The sequence below is a fragment of the Dermochelys coriacea genome, chromosome 2 (assembly GCF_009764565.3).
Source record: "Dermochelys coriacea isolate rDerCor1 chromosome 2, rDerCor1.pri.v4, whole genome shotgun sequence".
NCBI lineage: Eukaryota > Metazoa > Chordata > Testudines > Dermochelyidae > Dermochelys > Dermochelys coriacea.
Genome location: NC_050069.1, coordinates 182457606 through 182485511, shown reverse-complemented (window position 1 = coordinate 182485511; position 27906 = coordinate 182457606). Strand labels below are relative to the sequence as shown.

The 27906-nt window shown below is 38.8% G+C and overlaps 1 protein-coding gene across 17 annotated transcripts in view; it reads left to right on the top strand.

Annotated features, from left to right (window-relative positions):
- Window positions 1–27906, top strand: part of BBS9 (Bardet-Biedl syndrome 9) — a 461967-nt gene that overhangs the window by 248770 nt on the left and 185291 nt on the right. For all 17 annotated transcript variants that reach the window (XM_038389485.2, XM_038389486.2, XM_043508761.1 and 14 more), the window contains one exon: window positions 12074–12296. In XM_038389485.2, the coding sequence (XP_038245413.1) occupies window positions 12074–12296 (223 nt within the window). The remainder of the gene's footprint in view (window positions 1–12073; window positions 12297–27906) is intronic.

Genomic DNA, 27906 nt, shown 5'->3' with positions numbered 1-27906 from the left:
TGAAATGGGCATCTAAAGCCTCTTTCACTTTGGTTTATTCTTTATTTTCCTCATCTGTTTGGCACATAGGTTATCAGCAGCAATCTCACCATTGGCAAATATCAGGGAATTTACCTAGTATTCTTGTGCTTTGCCAGTTAAACCCAAAGCCATCTGGAATTGCTCAGCTCTTCGGATCCAGTAAGGTCAGCTGCAGGAGTTGCCAAAAATTAAATTTCAATTACGTAGCCATGGGCTCCGTCTGCTTCATGGAGCAGCTTTCACAGGTCTCCTCCCTGATTTTCCATTTTCCCCACTTACTCACCACTCTGGTAGTCTCTTTGCTTTCCAAAATTCCTTCTTTAAAAAGAGGGATTCACTTACTTCTGACACCATATTAGAGTAAGGATATAACACAAAAAGCCATGCTATAAGCACTAGCTAGTGAACTTCCTGACTGAGAAGTTCCTACATATATTAAGCTTCCCCTCCAAGACATCATGATTTTCTTTGGTAACTATGGTGGACCAGGCACTCTAACCACTCCACACTGTGTATTCGATGTATATATTTGGCAGGAGTTCCGGAGAGGGGGAACTTCACCACTTATTTTGAGCACAATCAGTAAATGCCAATAAATATCTGTAAATCATTCTCTTTCTACAATTAATTTGCTTCATGAGAAAATGGTACACAACAGAGGTTTGAGTGAGGTAGGGCAAACATACCAAGTCAAATCAAGCTGAATTCACTCTGATTTTTAACTATGAATTTTGTGGACACAGTTGAAAAGGACAAATTCTCTGCAGGGCAAGAAAGGAAGGATTAGTAGAACCCGTGAAATCCAGTGGTGACTTAACCTGTATTACAATACAGTTTCACCTGCTGCTTCCTGCCCTGAAGGGTTTACAAACAATCCTTGCCCTCTTTAGCTATCTCCTCTGGTATTTTCCAATCTTTTTGTCATTCATCTGCTGTCATTGGTGCGGGGAGGGGGAAAGTGTATTTTTCCCCACAAATCTTCTTCTTGGTTTTGCCTGCTTGCTATAAAAATATAATTAAAAACAAACTTTTGCAGGCATCAAATTAATTTGGTATTGTCACAGGATGGCTGTGACTGGGTTGATTAAAGTAGGTCCAGTTCCCTCGGCCAGAGTAGATGCTCCTGTTTGGCCAATTAAGAGGGCTTATAAAAGGTCAGGGAGAGACCCAGTGAGACAGACCTGGTGAATCAAAGCTGCCTGAGTGAGCATCAGGCAGGTGAAAGCTACCAGGGGAGTGTAGAAAGTCCAGGTAGGAAGCAGAAGATGTTTCCCAGTAGAAGGCTGAAAGCAAGGGGAACAACAAGAGGGTTTCACTGGCTGACGTCTTCAAACTAGAGCTTGGGACAGAGGGCTTCACTGGGTTAAAGGTAGGAGTAGCAGCAGAGGGCTATGGGTGCTGGCTGTAAGCTGGAGTGCTGGAGCCAAGGGCTAGAAAAGGCTGAAGACGGGAGTAGCAGCAGAGAGGGGCTTACCTGCTGACATCTCCATGCTAGAGAGCTGAACCCAGGGGAACAGTAAATAGGCAGAGGGGAGTGAGGGATGCTCACCTGGTTAAGATGACCTCCCAGCAGAGATGCTCTGGGGATTCCAGCTATGAAGAGTAGGGTTGCACTCCACTCTTGAAGGGTTGGGGTGGCTGTCTTGGCAGAGAGATGGTACAGGCCTAATGCCAGAGTGGCATATCCTGAAAGCTGGAGCATGGTGAGAGATGCTGGACATGTACATTTCATGTACTATTTGGGTTATGCTGGGGAAATTCTGTACGGTGGTTGTGGGACTTTTTTTTATGGCTTACCTATATAATTAACACTTTTAAAATAATTAAAACTGAAGGTACTTTAAACCATAACTTTACTCTTCACTTTTTGCATGCAGTTAGTTTACTTTTTTGCATTACATGCATTGGCCTGTTATAATAAATTAACCCCACAAGGGCCATTTGTACTAAGAAAAACTAGATTGTTTGGGCATGGGGGCGGACTCTGAAAGGGGAAACTGAGGCAAGTGCATCTGACATGCTGCGGCCTGTCAAGGGGGATCATTCCAGGCAGGGCCACCCTATGACAGGTATATATGTTCATGGTTTTACAAATGTTATTATCAAAAGGGACAATTATGATCATGCAGTTTGAGCTCCTGTGTAACACTATGGTGCCTGCATAAAGCCCATAACTTCTGGTCGAGTTAGAGCATAACTTTTAGACAGACATCCAGTTTTGATTTAAAGACTTCAAGTAATGGAGAATGCACCACATCTCTAGGAAAGATGTTCCAATGGTTAATTACCCCTTACTAAAAATAAAAGCACCTTAGTTCTGATCAGATATTTGTCTAGCTTCAGTGTTCTGCCATTGTATCTTATGTCTTTGTCTGCTAGGTTAAACAGCCCTCAACTATCAGAAATCTTCTCTGTGTGTATTTACTTAATAACTGTGATCAAGTCACTTCAGCCTTCTCTTTGTTAAGCTAATTAGATTAATCTTCTTTAGCGTCTGATTTTACTTAAACTACAAAAGTGTAGTAACTGCTGTTGTGCAATGCATCGTGGCATTTCACAAAAATTCTCATCTAGACTTCTTAATGACATCGCTGATGCGTTACAGTGAACAACAATTCTCTTTCCAAATATGTGCTTCAAAAGATCTTCATGCATTTGTAGTCCGTAATGTAATCCCTTTCATTTCTATTGATTTCATTTATTTCAAAGTAGTCAGAATAATGTCAATGGAGAATCCTGGGATATTTTTTTCTTGACGGAAAGATCTGTAGATCCAAGGTAGTGTCAGCAGCATGATCTTGTACGATATATTGCACTGCTGTTTTAGATGAACACTGGTTAAAATTAATATTAAAAACACCCTCAAAATTTCCTTAACTATATAATTAACACTTTTTTAAAATAATTAAAACTGAAGGTACTTTAAACCATAACTTTACTCTTCACTTTTTGCATGCAGTTAGTTTACTTTTTTGCATTACATTAATCGTGGACAATGAAAATAGACTGCTCAGTTTTTCTTTCTGGCTGTCTCATGGTAGCAAAGTGCTGTAGTACTTTAATTGTAAATATTGCCATGGAATGTTAACATCTAAATAAAATTGGATATCTTTGGCTTTGTTTGAGAAAATAAGATGGAAACATTCTCAACAATCCTGTGAAATTTTGTTTCATGACTGTTAATACTCCATGGCTAAGTAGGTCCTCTTTCGAGAACCAAAGGCAGTCAGATCTGTTTCCAGAAGGCCATATTAGCACTCAGTCACCAAGGCACCTGTCTTCAAATGGTCTTCCCTTGAAGGCAGGAATGATTAAGGCAGCAATAGTTTGTTTCTTTTGTAGGGTAAATGGCAGGGATTCTTAGCCATCGGATTGCTTTAAACCCTCCTTTGATTATTTTCACCTCTTTTTTTTTTTTCAACAAATGTTTATCTAGCAACATGTATCATGCATCCCAGTTCACAAAGACAGTGTTGTCTGCCAAGGAAGAAGCCAGGTGCTCCCCCCCCCCACATCTCAGCCTTGCTTCAGGAGATCAGGCAAACATTTCAGTTTGTTAAATGATCCCTGAGATCATAGACAAACTTACTATCACTTATTTTCAACAAAGTGCTGCCATTTTTACAGATGATACGATGGGAGATTACTTGTCTGCTGGTCCATGGAAAACATCTTTCTTAATTTCATAAATTAATAATTATGTTAGTTCTCCCTCAAGTGTCTGTACAGTTGGCAGGGAGATTGCTGTACATCAAACAACATCAACAGCCCCAGCAAGACAAAAATTCAATGGTCTTGACTCAGCAAATAAAACTAAGAAAACTAAGAAAAAGAAGCAGTACTTGATTGCCTGTAAGGATTTCTTGACTTTGTAAAATAATCCCTTTAGTATTCATGTGACCTGGGTATTTGGGTGTACTGTCCTCTTTGCACTCTCTCTCTGGCCCAAGCCAAAGAACTGAGATGCTGTCAGGACCATGGTACGACCTATTTCAACGATTCTGGACTGGCTCTTTCAACAAAATGAGATTTTGATATACTCAGAATCTAGGCTTTCTACCCAGGAGGTGAAGCAGCAGATTAAATTTAGAAAGGGGCACAGGAGAGCCCATGGCTACCCCCTAAGATCCACGGTAGCAAGAAACAAAGAAAAAGGAATCTAAATATAGCAAAACCCACAAATCTGAGAAGTTCTAGTAAAGACATGAGACCAGTTTAGCATTCTCCTTCACCTTCTCAACTGAGCAAGGCGAGACTATCAGAATCAGAACCAGGAGAGTCAGACGCTGAGACAGTTAAAAACTATGGCTAAAAGGGCCATAGTGGGTCTGGAAATCCAAACATATACTTTCAGAGGATTAAACTGCCGACAGGAAAATGCTTCTCTGAACTCGAAGGGAGAAATAGGAATTCCCTGTGGCAGTGGAAAACGCCGTGAAATGGAAATGGGAGCAACCCATTAAATCCAGATGTCTGAGTCGGCAGTGTTCCAAGTTTCACAGGTCCCAGAAACAGAGAAACTCATACATCATGCTTCTTTAAGTAGATGCTGTAGTGATGGTCCAATAAAGAATATTATCATAATAGAAGGGAAGCAATTCCCTAAGGACACCACTGCCATGAAAATAAAAGCTGTCCTGAGATGCATCGTGAGGCCTCAGGAGTATCTTTTCAAGTATCCATTTCCTCCGGTTGTTTCACCAGAGTAAATATATCATGGTCCAACAGGTGCTCTCCAAGTCAGGAAAATCTCACCGAGCATCACTGAACTTGTGGCCTGATTTGTGGCAGGCACACTGCTGGATGTATTGAGTTCTGCAGCAAGATCCAAAGCTACCAGTGTGTATGCATGCAGACCTCTTTGACGGTGACTACAGAAGCCAAGCAGCACCACACTTCAGCGAAATTTACCAGCATAAGGCTTTTTGGAAGAAAAAAAAAGATAGATGAGCAAGATAGATTAGCTGATTCCAGTGTAAGGAAGCAAAACAAGATAGTTTGCAAGCCAGCTACAAAGAAGTTCAACGCACACAGATTATGCAATGAATACAACAGCTCCTTTTGTCCATCACAGCTCTGTTATCCAAAAAAAGGACCAAGGATACTAGAGAGGCAGTACTAGATCAGGGCATTAAGAGCAAAAAGTCAATCAAAATATAGCCATAAAGCTTCCTCTAACCCTAGATCCATACAGTGACTGGCCAATGAATCTCAGGAGACAGATATTCCTGATATGGGGTAGTCTGTCATGATGGACTCGTACTATTGCAGTTATTACCAAAGGCATACAAGGAACTTACCTAAAACGCTGCAAGGAGATACCTATAATTATCAGTATTGAAAGACCCTCTCATACACACATCTCTCATACACTCACATGTACATCAGCCACTCATACATCTTAATCACTATTAGATATCTGCTAGAAATGGCCCACAAAAGCATTTCCTCCAACTGGTCTTTAGGAAATACTAAATAAATATTCTTCATGCTCCAGCAGAAATTAGGAAATATGAAAACAGTCCTAGACCTATAAGAACAGAGCAAATACATGCACTATCTCAGATACCTGTAATTAGTTTTGACATTCATAACTAACTTAATAGCCTGGATCAACCTTAAAAAAAAAAGGCCTACCTCCATGTACCATTCAGGTGTAGACATGGATGTTTTATAAAGATTGATTACAACTGGAACTAATTGTTCTCATTCTAGACTGTTTGCATGGATAGAGAAGAACATGCTATCAGAAAGGCAGGCCATGTAATAATTTAGCCACAGTTATCCAAGAACATTCAGATAGCTGTGCAAGGACCCATAAAATTACTATCTAGACTGGACCTTGATACATCAGGTTAGGATTTGTCATTCAGTCCATTCATTCTTGAACAGATCACTGAAAGGGAGAGGAGAATGGAAGTATAAACCTATTCTAGAAATGTGACTAATACAGTCTTCATTTAGAAAGAGATTTGCTATCTTATAGAAGGCATATTCTCTGATTTGGTTACCATTCATTATATCGGTGCACAGACCACAGCACTAGCCAGAGAAAACCTACAAACTCTAATATCCATTTGTTTCTAGAAGTGGGACTTTCTGCAGGACTGTGTACCAGATATTTAATAAAATAGCAGCTATCAACTTCATGATAAAGGCTTTATGGTACTACATGCTGTCTAGCCATCCTCCATATTACTAGAGTTCTAAAAAATACCTACAGTTTGCTCACTTCAGAAATTATCTGATGATCTTAGTGAACTGATTTGCTCTTTAATGTAAATATAGTTGTACAATACCCCTTTCTGAGCTTACAAGATTTTTCCGTCAAGATCACTAAGGTATTCCCATAAGGTATTGTTTTCCCAACAAGACCACTTTTTCGATTGGCAAAACATAGCAACAATTGGTTAGGAGTTAGGGGCACAGTCAACAGAAGGCTAGTACTGATCTTGTATGAGAATAAGGTGGATTTAAGAATGCCACTCTGCTTCCTAGCCAAATTGATGCTCATCTTTCTGCTTATTCTCAAGAGAGGCTCTGGCACAAACTGGATGTAAAAAGAGCACCCAAAATGCATGTCAGTGGACTAGAGCCCTTCAATAAATATCTTTCTCGCTTCTTGTGTCCTTACAACTGAGATCAAAGAATACAATGGACCACAAGTTGCTTCTTAGAGGAGAAAAATAACAGAGCAAAGATACTGATAAAAAGTAAAGAACACTCCCCGGGAAAAAGTGAGTCATATGCATTTATATGCTATGTATGCTCCCCTAGACAAGAGATGTAGTGCTGCCATAGGCATTCGTACACATTTTACTAAGCAGTATGAATTCATATTTATCAGCTTCAGGAGATTGTTCTTCACACTGTGGTAGAAAAGGAGTTTTTTCCCCATTGGACAGATCATGATTCCATTCCCTTTCTAATCTAAGACTAACTGCTGATTACATCCCAGTTGTATAGAATTGACAGGCATATTTCTGATGGAAGAAAAAAAAGCGTGACCTTAATCCCACTCCACCCAGAATTCTAGGTTTTACTGTTGGAATCAGATTCCTTGAAATAGTATGAAAATAGTTATTCTTGAAGATTACTTTACTTAATAGCTATTCAGAGTACTCATGTGATTTAAGCAATGTCTTATACCAATTCAGAGTATATTCTGGAAGGAAGGCATTAGGGGAATTCTGACTGCTTACAGTTCAGACTAGGCCTCTTTTGTAATGATCATTTGTTCACCGGTTCTTAATCTGTCCTTCCTTAAGTCTCCTCTGCCATGATGTTTACAAAAAATTTGACAGTAGTTAGGTAGTTGGTAAGCTGTTGCCAATGATTTTTCATGATAACCTGTATTGTCTTATTATTACTATATACTTCCCTGTCGTCTTGTAGTATTCACTTGTTGCCTCTTGTCTTATACTTAAAGTGCAAGCTCTTTGGGGAAGGGATCATCTCTTTGTTATATGTTTTCAGAGTGAGGCACTAATCCATGATTGGGCTAAGTGCTACCACAATACATGTAATTGATGATAATATGTTAAGACTTCAGATCTGATTGTCTGAAAAGAAAATGTTCCAATCTTCAGGTGTAGTTTTTCTCTCAGATATAAATGAAAATGAAATATTATTGCTGCTATATTTGAGTAAAGAAATTTATCTGCAACCTGCTTGCTCTGTTTTGGACTATTATGCCAGGGTTTTTCCTTCTTTTTCTCTTGATTTTAGTTTGTCTTACATGACTAGGTTCATCCTCACTTTAATATAATTGATAATGCCACTTCAACACCTGTTGAAACCGAGTCAGAATTTAAACTAAGTAATAGTCTATTATTCAAATTCAAGTAGAAATTCTAATAGCTAAATGATATTATGGATAATGGCCATCTGGTTTGACATCTAGATCTGATCATAGAGTAGAACTAGTGTAGCTTTCTGCTAGTGCTGCCCTTTTTTGCTGTTGAATGCTATCTGTAATTGTGTCCATGAACATACTTTGTTCCTTCCCCCTTTAAACTATCAGAGATTATCCTGGTGGAACTGGAAAGCACCTACACTTGGGTCATTCAGCTGTATCCACATCAAGACCTGGAGTCTGATACATGTACAGTGGAAAGTCTTAAAGAATTCTGTTGGTATGAAATATTCTACTAGTTCCAGAGATATCCCTTATCTTTAAAATGGGGAATTCCGTTAGACCTAGTACAATCTTTCAAACTTGTAGAACTTTTTAAGTGTGCCTTTTGTATATGTATGGACTTGTTTTGAGAAAAACCCACATTCTACCACTGCAAAGAGGAAAATCCAAAAACAATATAACCATCAGGCCACTTGACTCTTAAGATAAAAGCTTTTTGTCATGAAAAATAAAGTTTGATTATACTTATCTTAACATGACTACAAACTTTGTTGCTCATAAAATTCTCCAGTAACTTTTTCAAATCCAGGTATGTTATTTCTAACCTTGTTTTCTAATTTCAGCACTTACTGTATTTTATTCCCGTTTCCTGCATTATTTTTGCAGTTTACATTATTAACAAGTATATGGTTTATATTGAGATTTGCTCTTTATTTGCATTCTCTAAAAAAATTCAGCTTGAGGTAGGGGGAAGAGATTCCACATATACATATATAACAGCCAAACTTTTAAACAAAGTGTTGATGATGTTCTTGAGTGATAGGGATATCTATTAAAAATACATTGTTATACAGTGAACTGAATAATTTGTCCATATTATAGACTTGATTGTGAATAAGCCTTTGATACTGATAATCTGGTGGGCAAACATTTGTGCTTGAAGAGTTTAGATCCTTCCCAAAGACATGATATCTGGTCTGTGCATTTTGTCTCAGCAGACTTTCAGGAGACAGCAACAAACAAAACAATCTTCTGTTTGTATTCTTCTTTCAGTGTTACACTATCACAGGAGTAGGGGAATGCAGAATAATGTGGTGTTTTCTTCCAGAGCAAATCATTAGCTCATTTGTCTTCATTTCTAATTTTTGGCTCTTAAAACATCACTGCTATAATCTGCAAGCTAAATAATGACTTTTCTTCACTTGGCATTTACATGTTTACTTTCCGTTGCTTTATGTTCCAGTTTTATCTAGTTAGAAAGGAGATTCAAGGAAGCCTTTTAATCAATTTAGTATTGAATTATACAATGCTTAATTCCATTGACTTGTCAAATAGTTTTCATGCTATATTAAAAACACTACAAAATGCAGTGGAGAGCAAACAGTTTTCATTCAAACAGGAAATCCTTGCTATTATTTTCTGTGAGGGGAAAACTGTAACAGTTGGCCAAAATTGAGTCACCTTGATTATTATCTATGTTAAAATATAGCAAAATAACCACAATTAATGTTTTAAACGATATTTACTGTAATAAAGTATGATTTTTGGACCTGATCTGGCTATAATTATGAATACAAATGATTGTCCTTTAAGACTCGTCAATGGTTGTGTTGCATTTTTATTTAAAAAAAAATTAAACTAGCCAAAGTTTCTAGCTTCACAGCACAAAAAATAAAAATGCAATTTCCCTGGTTTTAGCTTTGGACACCCTGTGAATCTCCTGTGCTTCACTGCCACGGAGTCTGAACTGGGGATCAAAATATTTTCTGCACTCTTTCCATATGCCACAGTGTCCGGAGAGCTAACACGCTTCATGCACACCACTTTATTGTACTTATGGAATGCTTTCTTCATCTGAGAGAGGTCTAATGACCAGGTCTACTATTAATGTATCCATTGCTGTTCAGTAAAGCACTTAAGAACATACTTAAGTCCCAGTTAACTCTGAAGCTCAAAGTGAATGAAGTTATGCAGGTGCAGTGCTCAAGTATTTTGCTGAACTGAGGCATCTAGTATCAGTGCTGTAGTTGATAGCTCCTTCCGATAAAGAAAATAATACTGGGTTTACAAATTAGAAATGTAGGATGTGGCTCTGTAAATGGGCCTTAGGAGTTTCTGGCTCAAAGGAAAGAGGAAACTGCAAGACTGGAGCATACCTGAGGATGGGAAATCCATTTTATTATTGCTTATCTTTCTTGAAATAACTAAATAAATATAGGGTTATTTTTTAAAAAAAAATGTATCCTGTGCTTTGTGTGGTGCCCAAATGTCTGAGGCATGAACCTCACCTAAATGTCACCTGGCATCTATCTCCTTCACATTGGAGAGAATGGTATGAATATTGCCTCTTAAGGCCCATGTCACCAGTTGCTTATGCCCTTATGAAAGGTTCTGACAAATCTGAGAGTGGCAAGTGTAATTCTGATAGATAAATGAGGGTGGCTCAAACTATGAACTGAAAGAGTATGCAATAGTAAGATTCTCACATACCAATGTATGTCCGAAGGTTTTAATGATATATTGTTATGGGTAAGGTATATGTTCCAGACCAAGAAAACTTTGGGTGCAATTAACTTTCAAAATTTCAAATAATTTCTCTGGTCAAAGAAGAATAATTGTGTACTTTGAACTGAATAATACAATGCATTGTGGCAGGCATTCTAAAATAAACTTCATCCACAAATAGGGCAGATACCTCTTTTTTCCTTTTTTTCAACCACTAAATTAGCTGGGTAAAATTTTCAAAAGTGCAGACATCTCATTTTCAAAAATAATTTAATCCCAGATTTTTAAAGCTGTATAGTCTTTGTGGCACTGAGGATCAGAACACTGAAAAGACTTTTGAAAACAGGACTTAGGTTTCAGAAGAGGCAGGTGATATGCTTAGGACCTTCCCAAGATTTTCATTGAACCAGTCTAAAATTTAGAAACTTTGGTGATGTAGAGAAAAATGCACACTTGACTAGAATACAACTATGGAATCTTTGTCTTCTAGTACTTGTGGCACCTTAGAGACTGGTGCCACAAGTACTCCTTTTCTTAAATTTGTTAGTCTCTAAGGTGCCACAAGTACTCCTTTTCTTTTTGCGAATACAGACTAACACGGCTGCTACTCTGAAATTTGTCTTCTAGTGAATCCTCAAAATGTATAACATTTTGTTCTATAATTTGCCATGTTTTGTAGCATCTCTGGAGGGGCTGGCTTTAGTGCTTTTTCTATCCCAACGGTGATTAGATTTCAGTGCCCAATATGTGGGTCAGAGATGGAAGAGTTTTTATAGGATAGATTTTCATGATGAGATGAAAGCTCTAATATTTTATTTAATTTCTAAGAAGCTATATTAGTGGTTGCACATTCTCACCTCGTAATATTTTTACTCAAAGAAATCATCATTTTTTTCGCTGTTCATGTAAAAGAAATCAGGTTCAGAAAACCCTGGTGTGGTTTCGAAACAAATTCAGCCCTTAGTTTTACTCATGTAATCCATTGAATACATAGGATTATTTGGGTACAAGTCAGGGCAGAATTTGCTCCAAAGTGATTTAGGCAATGTGCTTTATAAACTTCAACACTAAAGAATTAAATGAATTTTTCTTCGAGGGGAGGACCAATGGGATAGCTATGAATATACTTTCCCGCTCACCATGTTGTTCCTGCTATTTACAAATATAAATTACATAACCGTTTCCTCCTAAATTTGTGGAATGTTAGCTGGTAATTCCAAAAGCAAAATAATAGGGTGAACACAGCTCTGCCCTCTCCAATTTTTTTGGTAAATATTGTAACATTTGTGTTTCCATATAATTTCTTCTAGATCTGTTTCTAAGTTTTGCTTACAGTAAATTCTGATTTTTATAATTTAATGAGTATTCAGTTTGACCATCCTTCTCATAATTTTCCTGTGCAGATGATATTGTCTCTGATTTGAACTATTTCTCTTTCTGACCCCATTTAGTTTTAGGATTTGAGATAAATTTCATTTTTATCAGTTTTACTAATTGTTTTTTTATTTCCACAAACTTTGAAAATTCTGTTTTCATGGTAGTTCATTAAACCAAAAACTCTATTTTGTGTATTAGTATTGTCTAAAACTTTTCTTTATCATTTTGAGTTTTATTTATTTGTCAGTATGTTTAAAATCAGGAGGAGGATTTTACATTTCATTTTATCTAGTTTCGTTTTCCTTCATCCAGGGTTGGGAAGAAAGTGTGGATGCTGCCATCTCTCACTTGCTGAGAACATGTCTGTCCAAGAGCTCTAAAGAACAGGCCCTGACTCTCACCAGTCAGTTGAATATACCCAAAGATACTAGCAGGCTGAAGAAACACATCACCTTGCTCTGTGATAGATTGGCCAAAGGTGGTCGCTTATGTTTAAGTACAGACACAAATATTCAGCAAACGATGGTCATGCCAGGTAAGATATTACATGTTCTTCATTCAAAATGTGTGCATATATTCAAAGTAAAAAGAATGTACCTTTGGTTAAATTTGGAGTTTATTTTACACTGAAATGAGAGAGGCCAGGAGAAATGCCTTTCCTTTCCCTCTCAGAAATTCCAGGATAACCACTGAATAAATATTCTTCTGAAATTTTGATGCTATGTGTTTTTAAAACAATATGTTTTCTTTTTCTGTGGTATTAAATATAATATGATCCATTATGTTTTTCTTCTAACGAATAAAAAGTGGATTAGAGAATAAAACTATTTCTAGCTAAAGTTGGTCTAAATTTGATCACTAGCTACCATATTTAAGGTACTTTGAAAGCTACCAGGTTCTCATGTGGAAGATGATAATACTTGGTAATGATGCATTAAGCTTATTTGTTGCATTATGATCTGTTTTCACTGTAATGCTTTTGTTCTGAATACGCAATAGTTTGCTTTATGAATACTGGCTGTTTACTAGTTAACCCTGTCATTTCCCGTGGGAGGACAGGATGGCAGGTGCTGAACTAAAGACCGGCCTGCTGACATTATCACAGTGAATTGCAGAATAGCCTAAATCTCGGGGAAGAGAGTTGGGGGACAGAGAAAGGTGATGGCTAGAGGTCTAATACCTAATTGGGGTGCCCTCAGGAGGCTGTAAATGGGTCAGAGGTTCAGTTACCTCAGGAACTGAGACCTAGGTCGGGGAAAAGGCCAGGTGTACATATGGAACTTATATTGAACTGTTTTATTGTGTTTGAAGAATAAATTGTACCTTGAAAAAAGGGCATGATCAAACCTTTAGGCCTGCCATTAGTCCTTCTTGGGCTGGAAAAATAGGCCAACAGCCCTATATGAATGCAATCAAGATAACACAAATTTGGACTGTTTTAAAGGAGTGTTACTTCCTTTGGGCAAGTGGAGGATGAAATTCAGGGTGTTGCAGGGTGGTTTCCGTTTGGATGAGAAATCAGTGGCAAGGAGTCAAGGTATTTTCTTAGTGTAATTCATTTATGTATAGTGTGTTTGTACATGCACGTACGTGTGTATGTATGTATAAAATATATATCTATCTGTTTGTGTGTCCTGTTTCCCTTGACAGTGATGGGAACAAAACAGTATCCAGGCAACTTTTGTTTGCAGAAGCCTTTGGGATAGGATCTTTGCCCTGTCAGAAGAAGCAGTTTTCTGCCTTTCTCCTTCTCCAGAGACCCAAACAGACTTGCAGGAAAAGTCAGACTCTCCTGTGAGCTCCCACAGAATATTTTTCCAGGTCCTGGGTTTAAAATGTTAAAAAATTAGCTCCAGTGTCCCCTGGGGGTCGTAGGATCTTGTCAGGTTGCTCCAGCCACCAAGCCCCTTCTTTTGTGTGCAGCAATTTTTACTACACTAAGTGCGTCAGCTGAGCATTTAGCACACCCATTTTCTTCCATGGGGTCAGTGATCCCTTAGCTTCTGAAAAAAGAAAAGGAGTACTTGTGGCACCTTAGAGAGTAACAAATTTATTAGAGCATAAACTTTCGTGAGCTACAGCTCACTTGAAAGCTTATGCTCTAATAAATTTGTTAGTCGCTAAGGTGCCAGAAGTACTCCTTTTCTTTTTGCAAATACAGACTAACACGGCTGCTACTCTGAAACTTAGCTTCTGAGACTCCCAGTGTCGGGCTATTAACACCAATTTCATAACAAGCATCACTGAGACATTATTCAGTGCTGGAGCCCTCATGAGGCTGTGTCTTCCATAACTGATCCTGTTATATTATTGGAATCTTAGTAACAGAATGAATGAAAGCCTGTTACTATCACTGCTGCAACTCTTGCTGAATGAGTTTTCATTTGACCCTTAACAGTTATACCTGTCAGAGTAACAGTGAAAAGTTAGTCAGCTCTATTGATGCAAGTGCTAGGGAAAGTCTTAATTTAGACACAGGATCGGGCTAACCTAATGTTTCTGAGTTCAAATTAATCAGAAACTCAAAATATTAGGCAAGTTTTAATGATCAAATTCAAAGATTGATGCCTGATTGGGATGAAATAATGTTGGGAGAATGCTAATAGAAGGACAGTTTTCTGGTTAAGGTGGAACTTGTGGAGTAGATGAATCAGTTAAGTATGGAACTTTCTAATTCTAAGCATCCAAGCTACTTCTAGAAACTTCTAGGATATGATCTAAAGCCTATGGAAGATGAGGGGAGTTTATACATTGACTACGATCTTTAATATGCATAATTTAAGAATTTTGTGGCATGATGTTGAATAAATGCCGCTCACTTATTTTCGGTAAGGTATAGGGGCATATTGTGGCCTATCAGGATGGAGGGGCTCATATATTAGGAGTGAGGGATGTAAGGACGCTGTATTTGAATCTGGGGCTCTCAGGTAGAGGGTTGGTGAGGTGGTTCAATGGGTGAAGGGAGGATGTTGGGGAGCGGAATTTAGTGTGCATATACTTTGAAGAAAAACCAACAGTCATGTAATTGTTAAGATGCATGCCTATCATCAGCTTGAATACTTTGTTAGCATGTTGTAATCTCCTTCTCCCTCTCCACCCCTGCCCACCGCGGACTCCCTGTTCATTTGTCTTTATTTTTGTAGTTTGTAGCAACCACTGTGATCCATGGCAACCACTGTGATCAAAAAGTATATAGCTAAGTTTGGGCCCTACCTTAATATAATAATAATAATTCATTAATAATCTTTGCGGATATCCTATCATTTTGTTTTGCAATATCTGGCATTCATTCAAAGTCATTCCATGCTCTGTGGAATGTCAAACATATATGCATACACAAATCTATAGATGTCTGTATAGATATAAATATCTCTTTGAGACAGGGAACATGTCCTTGAAAGTGTTTGATCAAGTTGCACAAAAGAGCCTTGATTAGGATTGAGGACTTTGGTTGTTACTGTAATATGAATATCAAATAATAATTATGGAAATAATGTAATTTGGTGTGGTAAAAGTCTCAATCTGCATGAATATGGGATATCCTCGTTGCTCATGAATGATGTAGAGAGGTAATTCTAAACAAGTGCTAATAATATCTGCTCTGAAAATATCATAAAATTATGCATTCTGTACTGCACATACTGTATATTTTAAAGAGTAACTGTTTTATAAATGTTACAGGTAACTTAAAATAAAGTACTGATACTTTCATAGCCATCTGCTTGAAGAGTTAGACTTCATTAGTTATCGTGAATTCACCTGTATGGAGGCCTTGGAGGAAAATTGTAAATATATAAATTAGCTAAAATACTTTTTCCATACACAGTAATATTGCTTAATATGCTTTAAGGTCCTAGGTTGTATCATGCCTGGAAGCAATCACTATATGTCTCAGTTGACAATGGGGAAACTGAAAAATCATTTTTTTATCTGGCTTTTTAAAGGTCACCATATAGGATGGAATATTGACTGTCCCGAGGCTTGGCTCAGGGTTCATTTTGCGGGGGAGGGCAGAGAGTTGGAGAACGGGTTCTACATTTTGGGAGGCGGGTAAAAATAGAAATTTTTTCTGTCACACAGGTTGTTTTATTCTTCTCGCATGTTGGTTCTTTGACACTGCTTAGAGATTTAGAACAGAGATGAATTAGTGGGCAGAGCACAGGTGAGATAGGCAAAAGTGCATAAAATGCAATTTATTATATAGTTGTGCAATTTATTTATTGAATATCACTTCAACATATGTGGTGTGTGTATATGTGAAATGTGTATATTAAGTTCCAAAATATTCTATTCTTCAGCCACGTCAGCATGTAGTTCCCTTAAAGAAGTCGTACTGGAATAAATAAATACAAAAGCTTTCAAAACAGACTACCTTGAAGAGCTCAATTAAATAGTTATGGAGGCTTAATGTCGGAATAATTAATAAAATAGAAAGAATGAAGTTGGGGGAAAATGTTTTGTTTGAAAGACTTAGTATGTCAAGCACTGAGGGCAAAAAGTGCTCAGAAGCCATTCTCCATTGTGCTCATAGAGAACTGCGAGTCACATCAGGCTGCATCTTGCACTTTGTTGGCTTTGGCAAAGCCTAAACAGCTGGGGTAGAAGGAAGCTGAGGGGTTTGGGGAACTGTGCCAATCCTTACTGTGGGTCAGGGCCAGAGAAGTTCTGTTGAAAGGTGGTGTAGGCCACCCAGGTTGTTATGCACTAAGTTTAGTGGGTGGGAGAATTTACAGTATAAATCCAGGTTACTTACAGTGAATAAATTTTGTAGCTTTTCAGGTTCCTTATAATACTAATGTATTTTGCAGTGTTGGTTTTTAAAGTCCTAAGCAGTGTCTGCTGTGCCTGTAGTGAAGACTTCTTTGGGCCTCGTTCTGATAGGAGCTGTATTTACAGTCTCATACCACCCACCACCATGACTTATTTTTGGTCGGTGATCCTGCCTTTGCTGTAGTCCCTTATGTGTAGAAATCTTCCAAAATACATTTACTTTGATTCAACTCTCCCCATAAAAAATAATCTTTAAACTATATGCTATTAAAGGTGAGGGGATTATTTTTGTTTTTGACTAGGACCATCCTTTTCCTCCCTTTTTTGTTTTGTTTTGTTTTTTTGTTTTATTCCATCAAGTATTTTTCTCCTTTGTGTTGTGTAGTAACTTGCTTTTAATATTCAATTTGACATGGCTGGAGCACTTTATAAATTATTTACTGAAACTGAAAGTCAGCTAGTGTGAATGTAACTTCATTAAAGTCTATGGAATTGCACTTGTGTCAGGTGTGAGGTTTATCCAGTTGAAGATAGTCTTTTTCTAGGGTATTTGATGAACAGATTGTGGACTCCTCAAGACTGAAAATTTAACAGTATATATTATAGATGCATAGTAATTCAGCTTTATGCATCTTTCCAGAGTTATGACAGGTATCTTAAAATATAACTTGATAATGGCTTTCTTTAATTTCTTTAATCATAGATGAATGGTTCTTCCATCTGTATCTTTAGATGAAAGGCTAACATATAACTAAGATGTTCTCAAACTTTCTGTAGTGTAGACCTATTTAAATGTAGGTTGCTTCATGGATCACCATCCCTCTCATTCACAATTGCGCAGACTGCCTGCTCCCATTTATGATTGTAGAACATCTCTGCAGGAACTCTTGCAGTTGTTTACCTGGAAAACTAATATTAGAAAGCTATTTAATGTTGTTTTATTTTTATATTAATGCTGTTTAGCAGTTTCAAATAAGGCAGAGAGGCCTCCACCATGGACCAACCAACTCTCTATGGACTACTAACAAGTACTCCACAGACCATAATTTGAGGACCTCTTTTTCTAGCTGAAGTGTTATTGCTGAATCAATGTGCATTTTTATTTTTATGTTGTGTTCTACATGGGTTCTGAGAAGCATCTAAGAGTGCTAATCTATTCTTAAAGTCAGGCATCTGACCCAAATAGAGATTACTTATCTCCCAAGATACCTACTCCCCAGTATGAAACCTAATTCCCCTTTAAAATCTTTTCCATATGTTTTCTGGAAAAAAATGAATGCCAAACATTTTTTTACTTTTATAACTCAGCCCCCCCGCATCTTCAGTTTATCACTTCTTCTTTAAAAAAGAATACTTTAAAACAACCCCCACCCTCGGTAAATGGTTAATATTTGTAGAATGGGATCTGATGTATCAGTCCCTTTGTGGTTTGCTCTCTGCTGTGGGCATGCAGAAATACAGTCTACTTCTGCTGCATCATGTACATTCTAGCTAAGACCTGATTGGCTATTTTCTTCTAACAAAACTCTTTTTATTGTATCCATTAGATTTCCCTTCTTAATTAATATCAGTGCTACTGTCATGTACTGATATGTACTGTTATCAGTCAGATTTTTTTAATCAGTTCATTCAGTTTACACATTAAATGCTTCTGGCAAATTTACTTTAGACTACAGTATATTTTTTTGCAGGGATAGGTTGTCATCTCTTTGATTCATATCCCATTCTAGCAATTCTTAAAGTGTATTGGAATATGCTAAAGATTAATGTAATAAATCATATTTAAAATTGTCTACTATATCTAGTTAAAGAAAAACTGGATTTAAAATTTTGTTCGAAAAACTATATTAAAATATACATTATTAGACTTGCCAGTGACACTGTATAATATAAGGATTTTGCATAAGGAGGCTGATATATACATGATGGATGAAATCCTGGTACATTGCAGGCAATGGCAAAACTCCTAATGACTTCAATCTAAGCAGGTTTTCATCTGTTATTTCTCAATGTTGCTCATCCATTTTTATCATCTTATTGAATAAAACAAAGGATAACTTTTGTAAAAACTCCTAAGTGACTTAGGTACTTAGGAATTTAAGGCCTGGCCTACACTACAAAGTTAGGTTGACATAAGTTGACTTTTTTTGACGGATATATGCATGTATCTGCACTGAGATTTGTCTGCAACTGACATAATCACCCTGTTACGATGCAGTAAAACCACCTCCCTGAACATTGTGGAGCCCTGGTTAACCCACTGAGGTTGATGCAGTGCGAGTGTAGACATTGTCTGACCTGTGTCAACCCTAAAACTCCACCAGCAGCTGTTCTGCAATGGCCTGTTCTCTGCAACAGGGACTGTTCTGGTCACAATTGTTAACTCCACTGGCCAAGGGTCCCGAAAGTCACCCCTCGCTTTTCTATTGTATGTGACCCAGGTTACGCACCATACAAGACAGCAGGAATAACAGTGGCCTGGTACACAAGAAGCTTGGTTTGATTCTTGATGTCACGATCTTCGAAGATCTCTTTTGTCAAGCATCCAAAAACTGCACTGGCGCATTGAAGGCAGTGTTGAATTTCTTTGTCACTGTAAGCTTTCTGTGACAGCTAGACTATCACTAAATCAGTCCTTAAACTCCAACGTGCGATGACTGTGCCCTGTGTGATCTTTTTGACGATCTTCAAAAAATAGTCAACACTTTCTCTGAGGCCTACAACCAACTCAGCCTCACACTTTACACCAAGAAAACTTAAGCACTCCAGCAGCAGGCTCCGAATCATCAGGATCCTGCTCCCATAATTCAGATCAATAAAGAGACCCTGGAGAACGTTGAGCATTGTACCAGTATCTTAAATTTGAAGTTGGCATATAGAGTACTAATAACTCATTTACAGAGTATGGTGACTGTGAAGTACTAATAACTCATTTACAAAGTATGGTGACTGTGATCAGGGTCAATAGCATAAGAAGATTAGAAAACCTTTTGTGCCATGTTTACTTTCAAACAGCTCGTAATATAACATTTTACATTTCTTTGGACACTGCTCAAGTGGCTCACTTACTTAAAGTATTACAATGGAAACTCTCACTCATTTTTGTTTCCAGCATCCTTTAAATCATATAACTTTGCCAAGAGAGAATCTTGAGGTTTCCCACGGAAGAGGGATATAATCTTCAGTACATTGTAAAAAACCAAAACCTATTCTGTCTTGTACATTCAGCTGATACATATGGTAGTGTTTCTATGCTTATAGAGATAAAACAACTAATTTTTGTTCTAGCATTTGCTAACTATAGTAAATAGATTTTGATTCAGACTGTACTATACTGAAATGTTCCCATGCCTTCGCTTTTTTGGATTAAATGTTTAAAATCCACTCACACATATCAGTGTGTGATCTGAAAATGTGTATGTTTATATTTTACCTGTCACATACTTTTGTTACTCATTCATCTCTAGACATATAAGTTTGAGTCAGGTTAGGAGTGCTTTATACAGCTGTGAGAAGAAGTTGCCCAGTGCTTCTCTGCACTATGCCTGACTCTACTGGTACAGTCAGCTTCTCTCACTTCCAAAATTCTTTGGCATGCAGTGACCTTAAAACAACATTGGAACTGCTCTTCAAACTATCCCAGTTTGTCTCACCTATTAAGGACTAGCAGATCTCTGGTGTGCAGATCTTCACAAGGTGTGCCAAGAACAAACTCTCTTGAAACATAATGCAGTCAAAAAGGATTGTAGCTGGAGCATCAGGGTGGATTTGATTTAAATCAAATTGATTTAAATCACTAGTCAGGAAGACTCGATTAAATCATGGATTTCTACATAAAAGTCCATTCTTGTTGGCTGTTACCAGTACTTGAAGATCCTGCATGTTCAGACATGTTCCTTTCATCATCTTCAGCGCAGCTTCCTCCTGAGAAGGAACACTTCTCATGATGCAAAAAGAAAAGGAGTACTTGTGGCACCTTAGACAGGAAAGCGTATGCTCAAATAAATTTGTTAGTCTCTAAGGTGCCACGAGTACTCCTTTTCTTTTTGCAGATACAGATTAACACGGCTGCTACTCTGAAACTTCTCATGATGTTATTTCATTTGGGCAACCAGGCCTTGCATTTCTTTGTTGCAGTGTTTGCATTTTGTACGCATGCCTGTCTTACCCACAGGTAGAGGAACTTCATTAAAATATTCCCAAACTGGGTCTCTTTTACGGCCCGCTGCCATTATAGGTTTTCCCTTCTAGTGAGAGAATGATATGGTAGATCTCAGATCAATGAAGGCTACACTCAGAAAGACGTCAAGACTTCTGGAATATGCTGCTCAAACAGTTTCACTTTGGTTTCTACTGCCTGTCCCTCCCTTCTCACATTTATCTCCAGACTTCTTCTCCTTGTCCAGATCTATTTCGCCCCCAACAATCTTCTATTCATTGAACTTTTTGAAACTTTGTACTTTTAGAGAGAGGTAAGGGATTGACTCTGTGTGTATATAAATTTGCATAGGAACAATAGCGTTGAGGTCTGTTATTTCTCACCTCTATATATTATTTATTTATTTATTTAAAACATTTTTGCTGTTAACAAGCATGTTATCTCTGGAGACACAAATTCACAGTTTGAGAACTGCAAAACTAAGCATCTCTGATGGTATCTTCCAGACTCAGCACTGAGTCCCATTGGATAGATAGGTTTCAGAGTAGCAGCCGTGTTAGTCTATATTCGCAAAAAGAAAAGGAGTACTTGTGGCACCTTACAGACTAACAAATTTATTTGAGCATAAGCTTTCGGAAGCTTATGCTCAAATAAATTTGTTAGTCTCTAAGGTGCCACAAGTACTCCTTTTCTTATTGGATAGATAGAAAGATTAACCTAAATAATCTATACAGAAGCCACTGAACCCCATAAGATTAGGTCCCTAATCCATAAGCTATTGGAACTCATTTACAAAACTTTTCTTAAACATTACATGGATATATTGTCTCATACTATAGAATTAAAATTTATAATCCCTATTCCATGATGAGATATCTTTGAGCTATAATGTATCTTAATTAAAACCATCTTTGGGTAGGTTTTTTCCCTCAAAAAGCACATTATCAAAAAAAAATCTGATTTTAAATTTAAAAAAAAAACATTTTTTTTAAATCATTGATTTTTATCTCCCCTGTAGAGAAGTTAATTTACTGTACTAACAAAGCTAGAACACAGTAGAGGAATCATGAAAATAATATGGATTATACAGAAATATATTAATTTTCTAAATCATTTTGGTAGTACAGTTTGAAAATGGAAAATGTAGTTAGAAAGGTAGAGTTCCATTCTCTTTGAGATCTGATCTCTTTTTTCTTGACATCAGAGCACCTTTATCTTTTCTCTGGGAGAATTTAACAGTCAGGTAACCCACTCTTAGGTTCTCTTGGCTAGTAGTGTTTAAATTACCTCATTTGGGATTATCCTCTGGGTGTAGTATGCAAAGAAAATTATATCCCTTAAGTGGAATAAAGGTATTTTCATTCCTTAGAAGTCACCCATTTGTTTGTGGATTGCAGGCTTACCTGCAGTAGATCTAGGCTTTGAGTTAATGAAGAAGTCTCTTGTCAACGAACTTCAGTTTAAGTAACTCATATGCCACAGGTATAGCTAACAAGTTTTGAGGAGCGAGTAAAGTAAGCAAGTTTGTTAGCGGGCTAGGGTTCTGTGGAGTGAGTGTCTCCCCAGGTAAAAATTGTAGTTTTGCACCCTTCTCTGTAGTTTGTGCCCTTAATTATGTTTCTCTTTACCAGTTATGTTCTATTTCCCTCAATTCTCCAACTCTTCTTCACCCCATCTCTCATATTATGCTCACTGTGATAAGGGCATGCTCAAACAGGCATATTATACCTGTGTCTGACCAGCTTCTTGATACTTCATCAAAGTGGGAAGATCATGTATGGTTTCTGACCAAAGCTAAGACTTAGTTGATTGTCATGGTTATTGCGAGATGTTTATGCAGGAAATATTGTAAGAGATATGTAGAATATTATGTTCCTAAATGTTGGAGAAGATGCATGTCACCTAGATAACACAGGTCTCCGCTAACTCCATCAAGAATGTGAAAAATAAACATCATTTGACCCAGTCTAGCCCCATATTTATGGTCTGGAGGAGATGAAGGGCTAAACATTTACAAAGACAAAAAGACTTTGAACAGGGGATCCTCAGGACTGAACTGAAGTTAATGACACCCTGACTATAAAAAGAAACAAAAAGTCTGGGATTGTATAAGAGAAGAATGAACACAATATGTTATCCATTATGATGGAAATATTCTCCCAATGTCTTATAAAAAGTGAATACCAGCTCTCTGGACTGGACAAGTAGGGACTGATCATTGGGTGAGAAATACTTTATTAGACAGGAAAGTAACATCCTCTTTGAATAATTGCACATGTCCATTCCATTGTAGGCGTTTGTGTGCTTTGTGTGCACAGTTATCGGAGAGATTTTCCCTTAGCAGGACCTGCCAGGACAACATGAGTGCCTGCTGCTGCCTGGCACATCCTGTGCAGATCTGAATGATCGTGCTGTTCCCTCCTGTAGCCCATGATGGTTGTTGGAGTTTCCTTTCCTTTCTTCTGCAAGTCTTTAGTCAAGTGTGTAAATAGTAACTTATGTAGTCTGTATAATTAGTGTGGTTTAGTAATTTACTTAGTGTGGTTAAAAAAAAATGATTTTGTTGTTTGTGTGGATCTGGCCCTGGTGCCAGTGATACGTTGTGCTCTCCAGATTTCAGCATTGCCACTCCTGCAGTAAGGCAATGCCTAACAGTAAGTCTATGATTTTATCATGGCGGTCAGGGAAGTCATGGAATCCCCTGGGAGCTCCCAGCCATCGTGGGCGGCAGGAGGACCCTGCAGCTCCTAGCCGCCACGTGCAGCGGGAAATCCTGCAGTTCCAGAACCCCAGTAGTGGTTGGGGTCCCCGCAGCTGCCCAGCCACAGTGGCCAATATGGGGACCCCACAGCTGTTTTGTCATGGATATTTTTAGTAAAAGTCACAGACAGGTCATGTGCTTGCATGAATTTTCCTTTATCGCCTATGAGCTGTCCGTGACTTTTACTAAAAATATCCATGACAAAATCTTAGCCTCACCGAACAGTAACCCTCAGCCTAGCTGCCTTAATTTCTTAGGGAGGCTCATGTGCATAACAAATGTGCTCCTGAGACTTTGAGACCGTTAGAGTTGTTAAACTTCTTGGTGTTGCTGCAATCAACAGTTCAGGATTCTTTCCCATCTCCAGGGCCCAAGGTAGTGGTGTTAGTGGCTTCACCTCTAAACTGGGCAGGTCCAGCTGCTTCAGCCATCAGGATACTGACGAAGATGGTACCATCCAGGGGAAAGCCACAGATGATCTCCCTGGCTCCCCTTTCTATAGAGACTGAACCGTCCTCATCAGTACCAACAGGTATGACTCCACCATGCTCTCAAGAAGAGTCATTTCTTCATCACAGTGTGAAGTTGGATCTCTGTATCCCTGCCTAGCCAGTCTTTCCATTAAGAGTATACCACTGCAAGCCCTGGATTCAGCCTCACTAACATCAAGGGGTGTACCAAAAGGACCCTTGGTCCATGCACAGTTGGGGATGAGGGCTATATCATTGGCCCTTTTGGAACTTGTTGGGGTTCCCCCCACAATTGAGAATGTCCCTGCATCCACCTCAACTGGCTCCATCTACTGCCTGTCAGGAGCATCAATGCCACGAGCACCCCAGTGTTAGTACCAAGCGCAACACCAAGCACACTCAAGGACCTCTAAGGACCAGGCCCTGTTATCACTGGCATCCTCTTTATCATCCCCAATTGTGGCAGAACCTATTTCTCTGGCTACTGAAGATTTTTAAGACTCATCAGGGGATGTTGAGGACGATGGTTATAGTCCTGCTCATCCACCCAGAGGAAGTTTAGGAAAAATCCTACAGGCTGCTGGACATGATAGGATCTGCTACCCCGGCTAGAATAGCTCTCCCTACTAATTATGCTATTTTAGAGCCTACCAAGTTTCTTTGAGAGATCCCAGCTTCCTACTGCCAACTGCAAAAAGGATGGAGAGGAGGTATTATAATCCCCTCATGGGTTCAAGTGCCTCTATAATCATCCCCCTCAGTAGCAGTAACAGAGTCTGAGAGGGTCACCAGGCACCAACCCCAAAGAATAAAGAGGCCAAGAAGCTGGACTTGTTTGGGAGGAAGCTTTATTCCACAGGCAGGTTACAGCTTTGTACAGAAACCAGCAAGCTTTGCTGGAACACTACGGTTTCAAAGGCAAGCTCCCATATAATGCAAAACAGGCATTCCAATCAAGAAGGGCAAGTTGGTTGCCAGAACAGCTCTGCAGGTGAGTTTGGATGTGGCACATTCTGCAGTTCTTGGCATGGCCTCAGCCATCATGATGAGGCACTCGTCTTGGTTATGCTCTTCTAGGCTCCCTCTAGAGGTGCAGCAAACGGTCCAGGACCTCCCATTCGAAGGGCCATTGCTCTTAGAAAAAATTGACGAGACTGCAGAATCTCAAGGAATCTAGAGAAACACTGAAATCCTGGACATTTCCACCCAAACAGTGAAGTGGATTATGTTTTGTCCTCACCAATCCCTGTGTTTTCAGGGGTTTGCCCCTCGAACCCAGGACCTGCCAAGGAGAAGAGGTTATGAAAGATACCCACTGCCACCCTTTACTCTGCAGCTGCCAGTTCATCAAGGCAGGCAGCATCCTCCAAGAGCTCATTTTGATGGGTGGCTCAACAGCGGACTATTTGTTCTTTTCTTCCCTGTTTTTTGCAAACTACCTGTTTTACTTCTGTCATGCTTGGGTCCACATCACAGCCGGTTGGTGGGTTCTAAGCATGGTGAAAATGGAAGGTGCACTCCAATTTATTTCCACTCCCTTGATTTCCCCATCTCTCTTCTGGGACCTCTCTCTCATGAGGCAGTGTTACTACAAAAGAGACAATCACTTCTCCTGGTAGGAGCTATTGAAGAGGTCCCTCCGTTGTTCAGGAAAAGAAGTTTTAATCCTTATATTTCCTGATCCTGAAAGCAAAAGGGGATCTCAGGCCTATTTTAGATCTAAGACAGCTGAACACTTTCCTAAAAATAATCAGAATTCTCGATGATGACTCTAGCTTCCATTATCCCTTCCCTGGACCCAAGAAACTGGTATGCTGCTCTTGACTTAAAGGACACTTACTTTTATGGGGCAATTCATCAGAGCCACAGAAAATTTCAGAGATTCACCATCAGCAGTCGTTATTTTCAGTTCACAGTTCTCTGGCTTCCTGCAGCTCCCATTGGCCGGGAACGGCGAATTGCAGCCACTGAGGGCTGCAGGGGGCCATGCCTGTGGACGGTCAATGTAAACAAATTTGCGGCTCGCCAGTGGATTATCCTGATGGGCCGCGTTATGAAGGTTGCTGACCCCGACCTAGAGGCTTCATGGTTAACGTTGGGGGACAAGTCCAGCTCTAGAGAAGTCCAGGGTCTGCTCCTGAATAGTAGGAAATAATCAGCTACAACTTACCTGACTAAATGGTCCAGACTGAAAGGGGTTTCCCCTGTTCTTAGCCCAGCACATGCTGAATAGAAACATCTTCTGTCCCTGAAACATCAAGGATTAGCTTGATCAGAGTACAGCTAGTGGCTATATTGGCATTTCTCTCACTTGTGGATAACTTTTTTTTCTTTTCCACCCTGATGACTGTAAGATTTTTAAAGGATTTGGGCAGACTGTTTCCATGCATGCAGAACACAGTCTACCATAGAGCCTAAATCTGGTCTTACCAAAGCAGATGAGTCTTTTGAGCCTTTGAGCCTCTAGCAACCTGCTCTTCGTTGTACCTTTCAATGAAGGTAGCATTTTTAGTAGCCATTACGCTGGCTAGGAGAGGAGTTGAGGACTCTAGTATCAGATCTTCCACATATGGTTTTCTGCAAGGACAAAGCCTGCCTTCATCCTCACCCAATCCATTTGGTTATGAAAGTTGTCTTCACTTTTCTTATTAATCAAACAATTTTCTTACTGACTTTCTTCCCAAAGCGTCATAGTAAGAGGAGGAGGAGAGGGGAGGAGAGATTGTATGCTCTAAACGTTAGAAGAACTTTACTGTTTTTCTGGAATGGCCTAATCCTTTCAGGTCTTCCGCTCAATTATTTATTACATTTGTGGTCAGTCTTCTTTCCCCACAAAGGATTTAATCCTGGATATCCAGGTGTAGTCACTGTGTTACCAGTTGGCTAATGTGAAGCTGTCGGGTAGAGTTTTGGGTCATTCGATTAAGTCTTAAATGACCCTTGCAGCTTTTCTGGCCAATTTCCCCCTGTTTGACATTTGCCCAGAGCAAGTCGGTCATCATGTCACTCGTTTGCTTCTCACTGTGCTATCTCTCAACAATCTAGAGACAATGCTAAATTTGGGCAAGTCCCTGTTCAAGTCAACTCTGAATCCACCTCCAGTTGGGACTGCTTGTGAGTCACCTACAGTCGAATGGATATGTACAACACATCTCAAAGAACAACAGTTACTAACCTTTCCAAAGAGAGAGCAAGAGAGTGACTGTATGATGATTTGGGTACTCACATGGGAGGTGGGAGACCCAAGTTCTAATGCCGCCCCAATACCTTTAAATAATATCTGAATTTTCTTTCTTTGCTGTTTGATTTGAAGGTAAATTGTAAATTAACAACAGTTTGGTGGGGTCAGCAGGCAGCTGCTCATTCAGGCGAGATCAAAAAACAGAGGCAAAGCATTGTTTTTTGACAATGAAGGTGCAGGCCCTGAACAAGGAATGCTGCCAGCTTTCTGGGAAACACACAGCAACCCTGTATGCTTCAGATATAATTATTATGTTACAGGTCTGATTTGAGTCTGTCCTCTTCCTCATGCAACTTTCAAGGATATGTATCTTCCCAATATTCCCCTCATGAAAGGAAGTAGAGAAGGGTGGAAGGGTAACAAGACACATCAGTATGCAGTATCATGAAAAGCTTTTTATTATGTTGTTGGAAAAACAGTCCACTGCTCAGCTGATATTACAGCTAGCAAAAGCTAGAAATTGAAGGAATATGAAGGTTAAAAAGGCTAAAGCAATAACTTTTTAAAAAAATGAATAATTTAAAGAAGAGAAAGTCATGCATAATGAATAAAAGAAGAAATCCTGGTTGAGATTTGGGATTCAATCATTTGTTGTACTATCTGAAATTTAGTTGGCAGCACCGCAATTCCAACTCACCTCATCTAAGTACAGTTTGAATCAATGCATTAGTGCCTTGGGGTGTGGAATTCTATTGCTAGTTCTGTGTTGAAACCGATTAAATATTAATATGTCCAGCTTAAGCA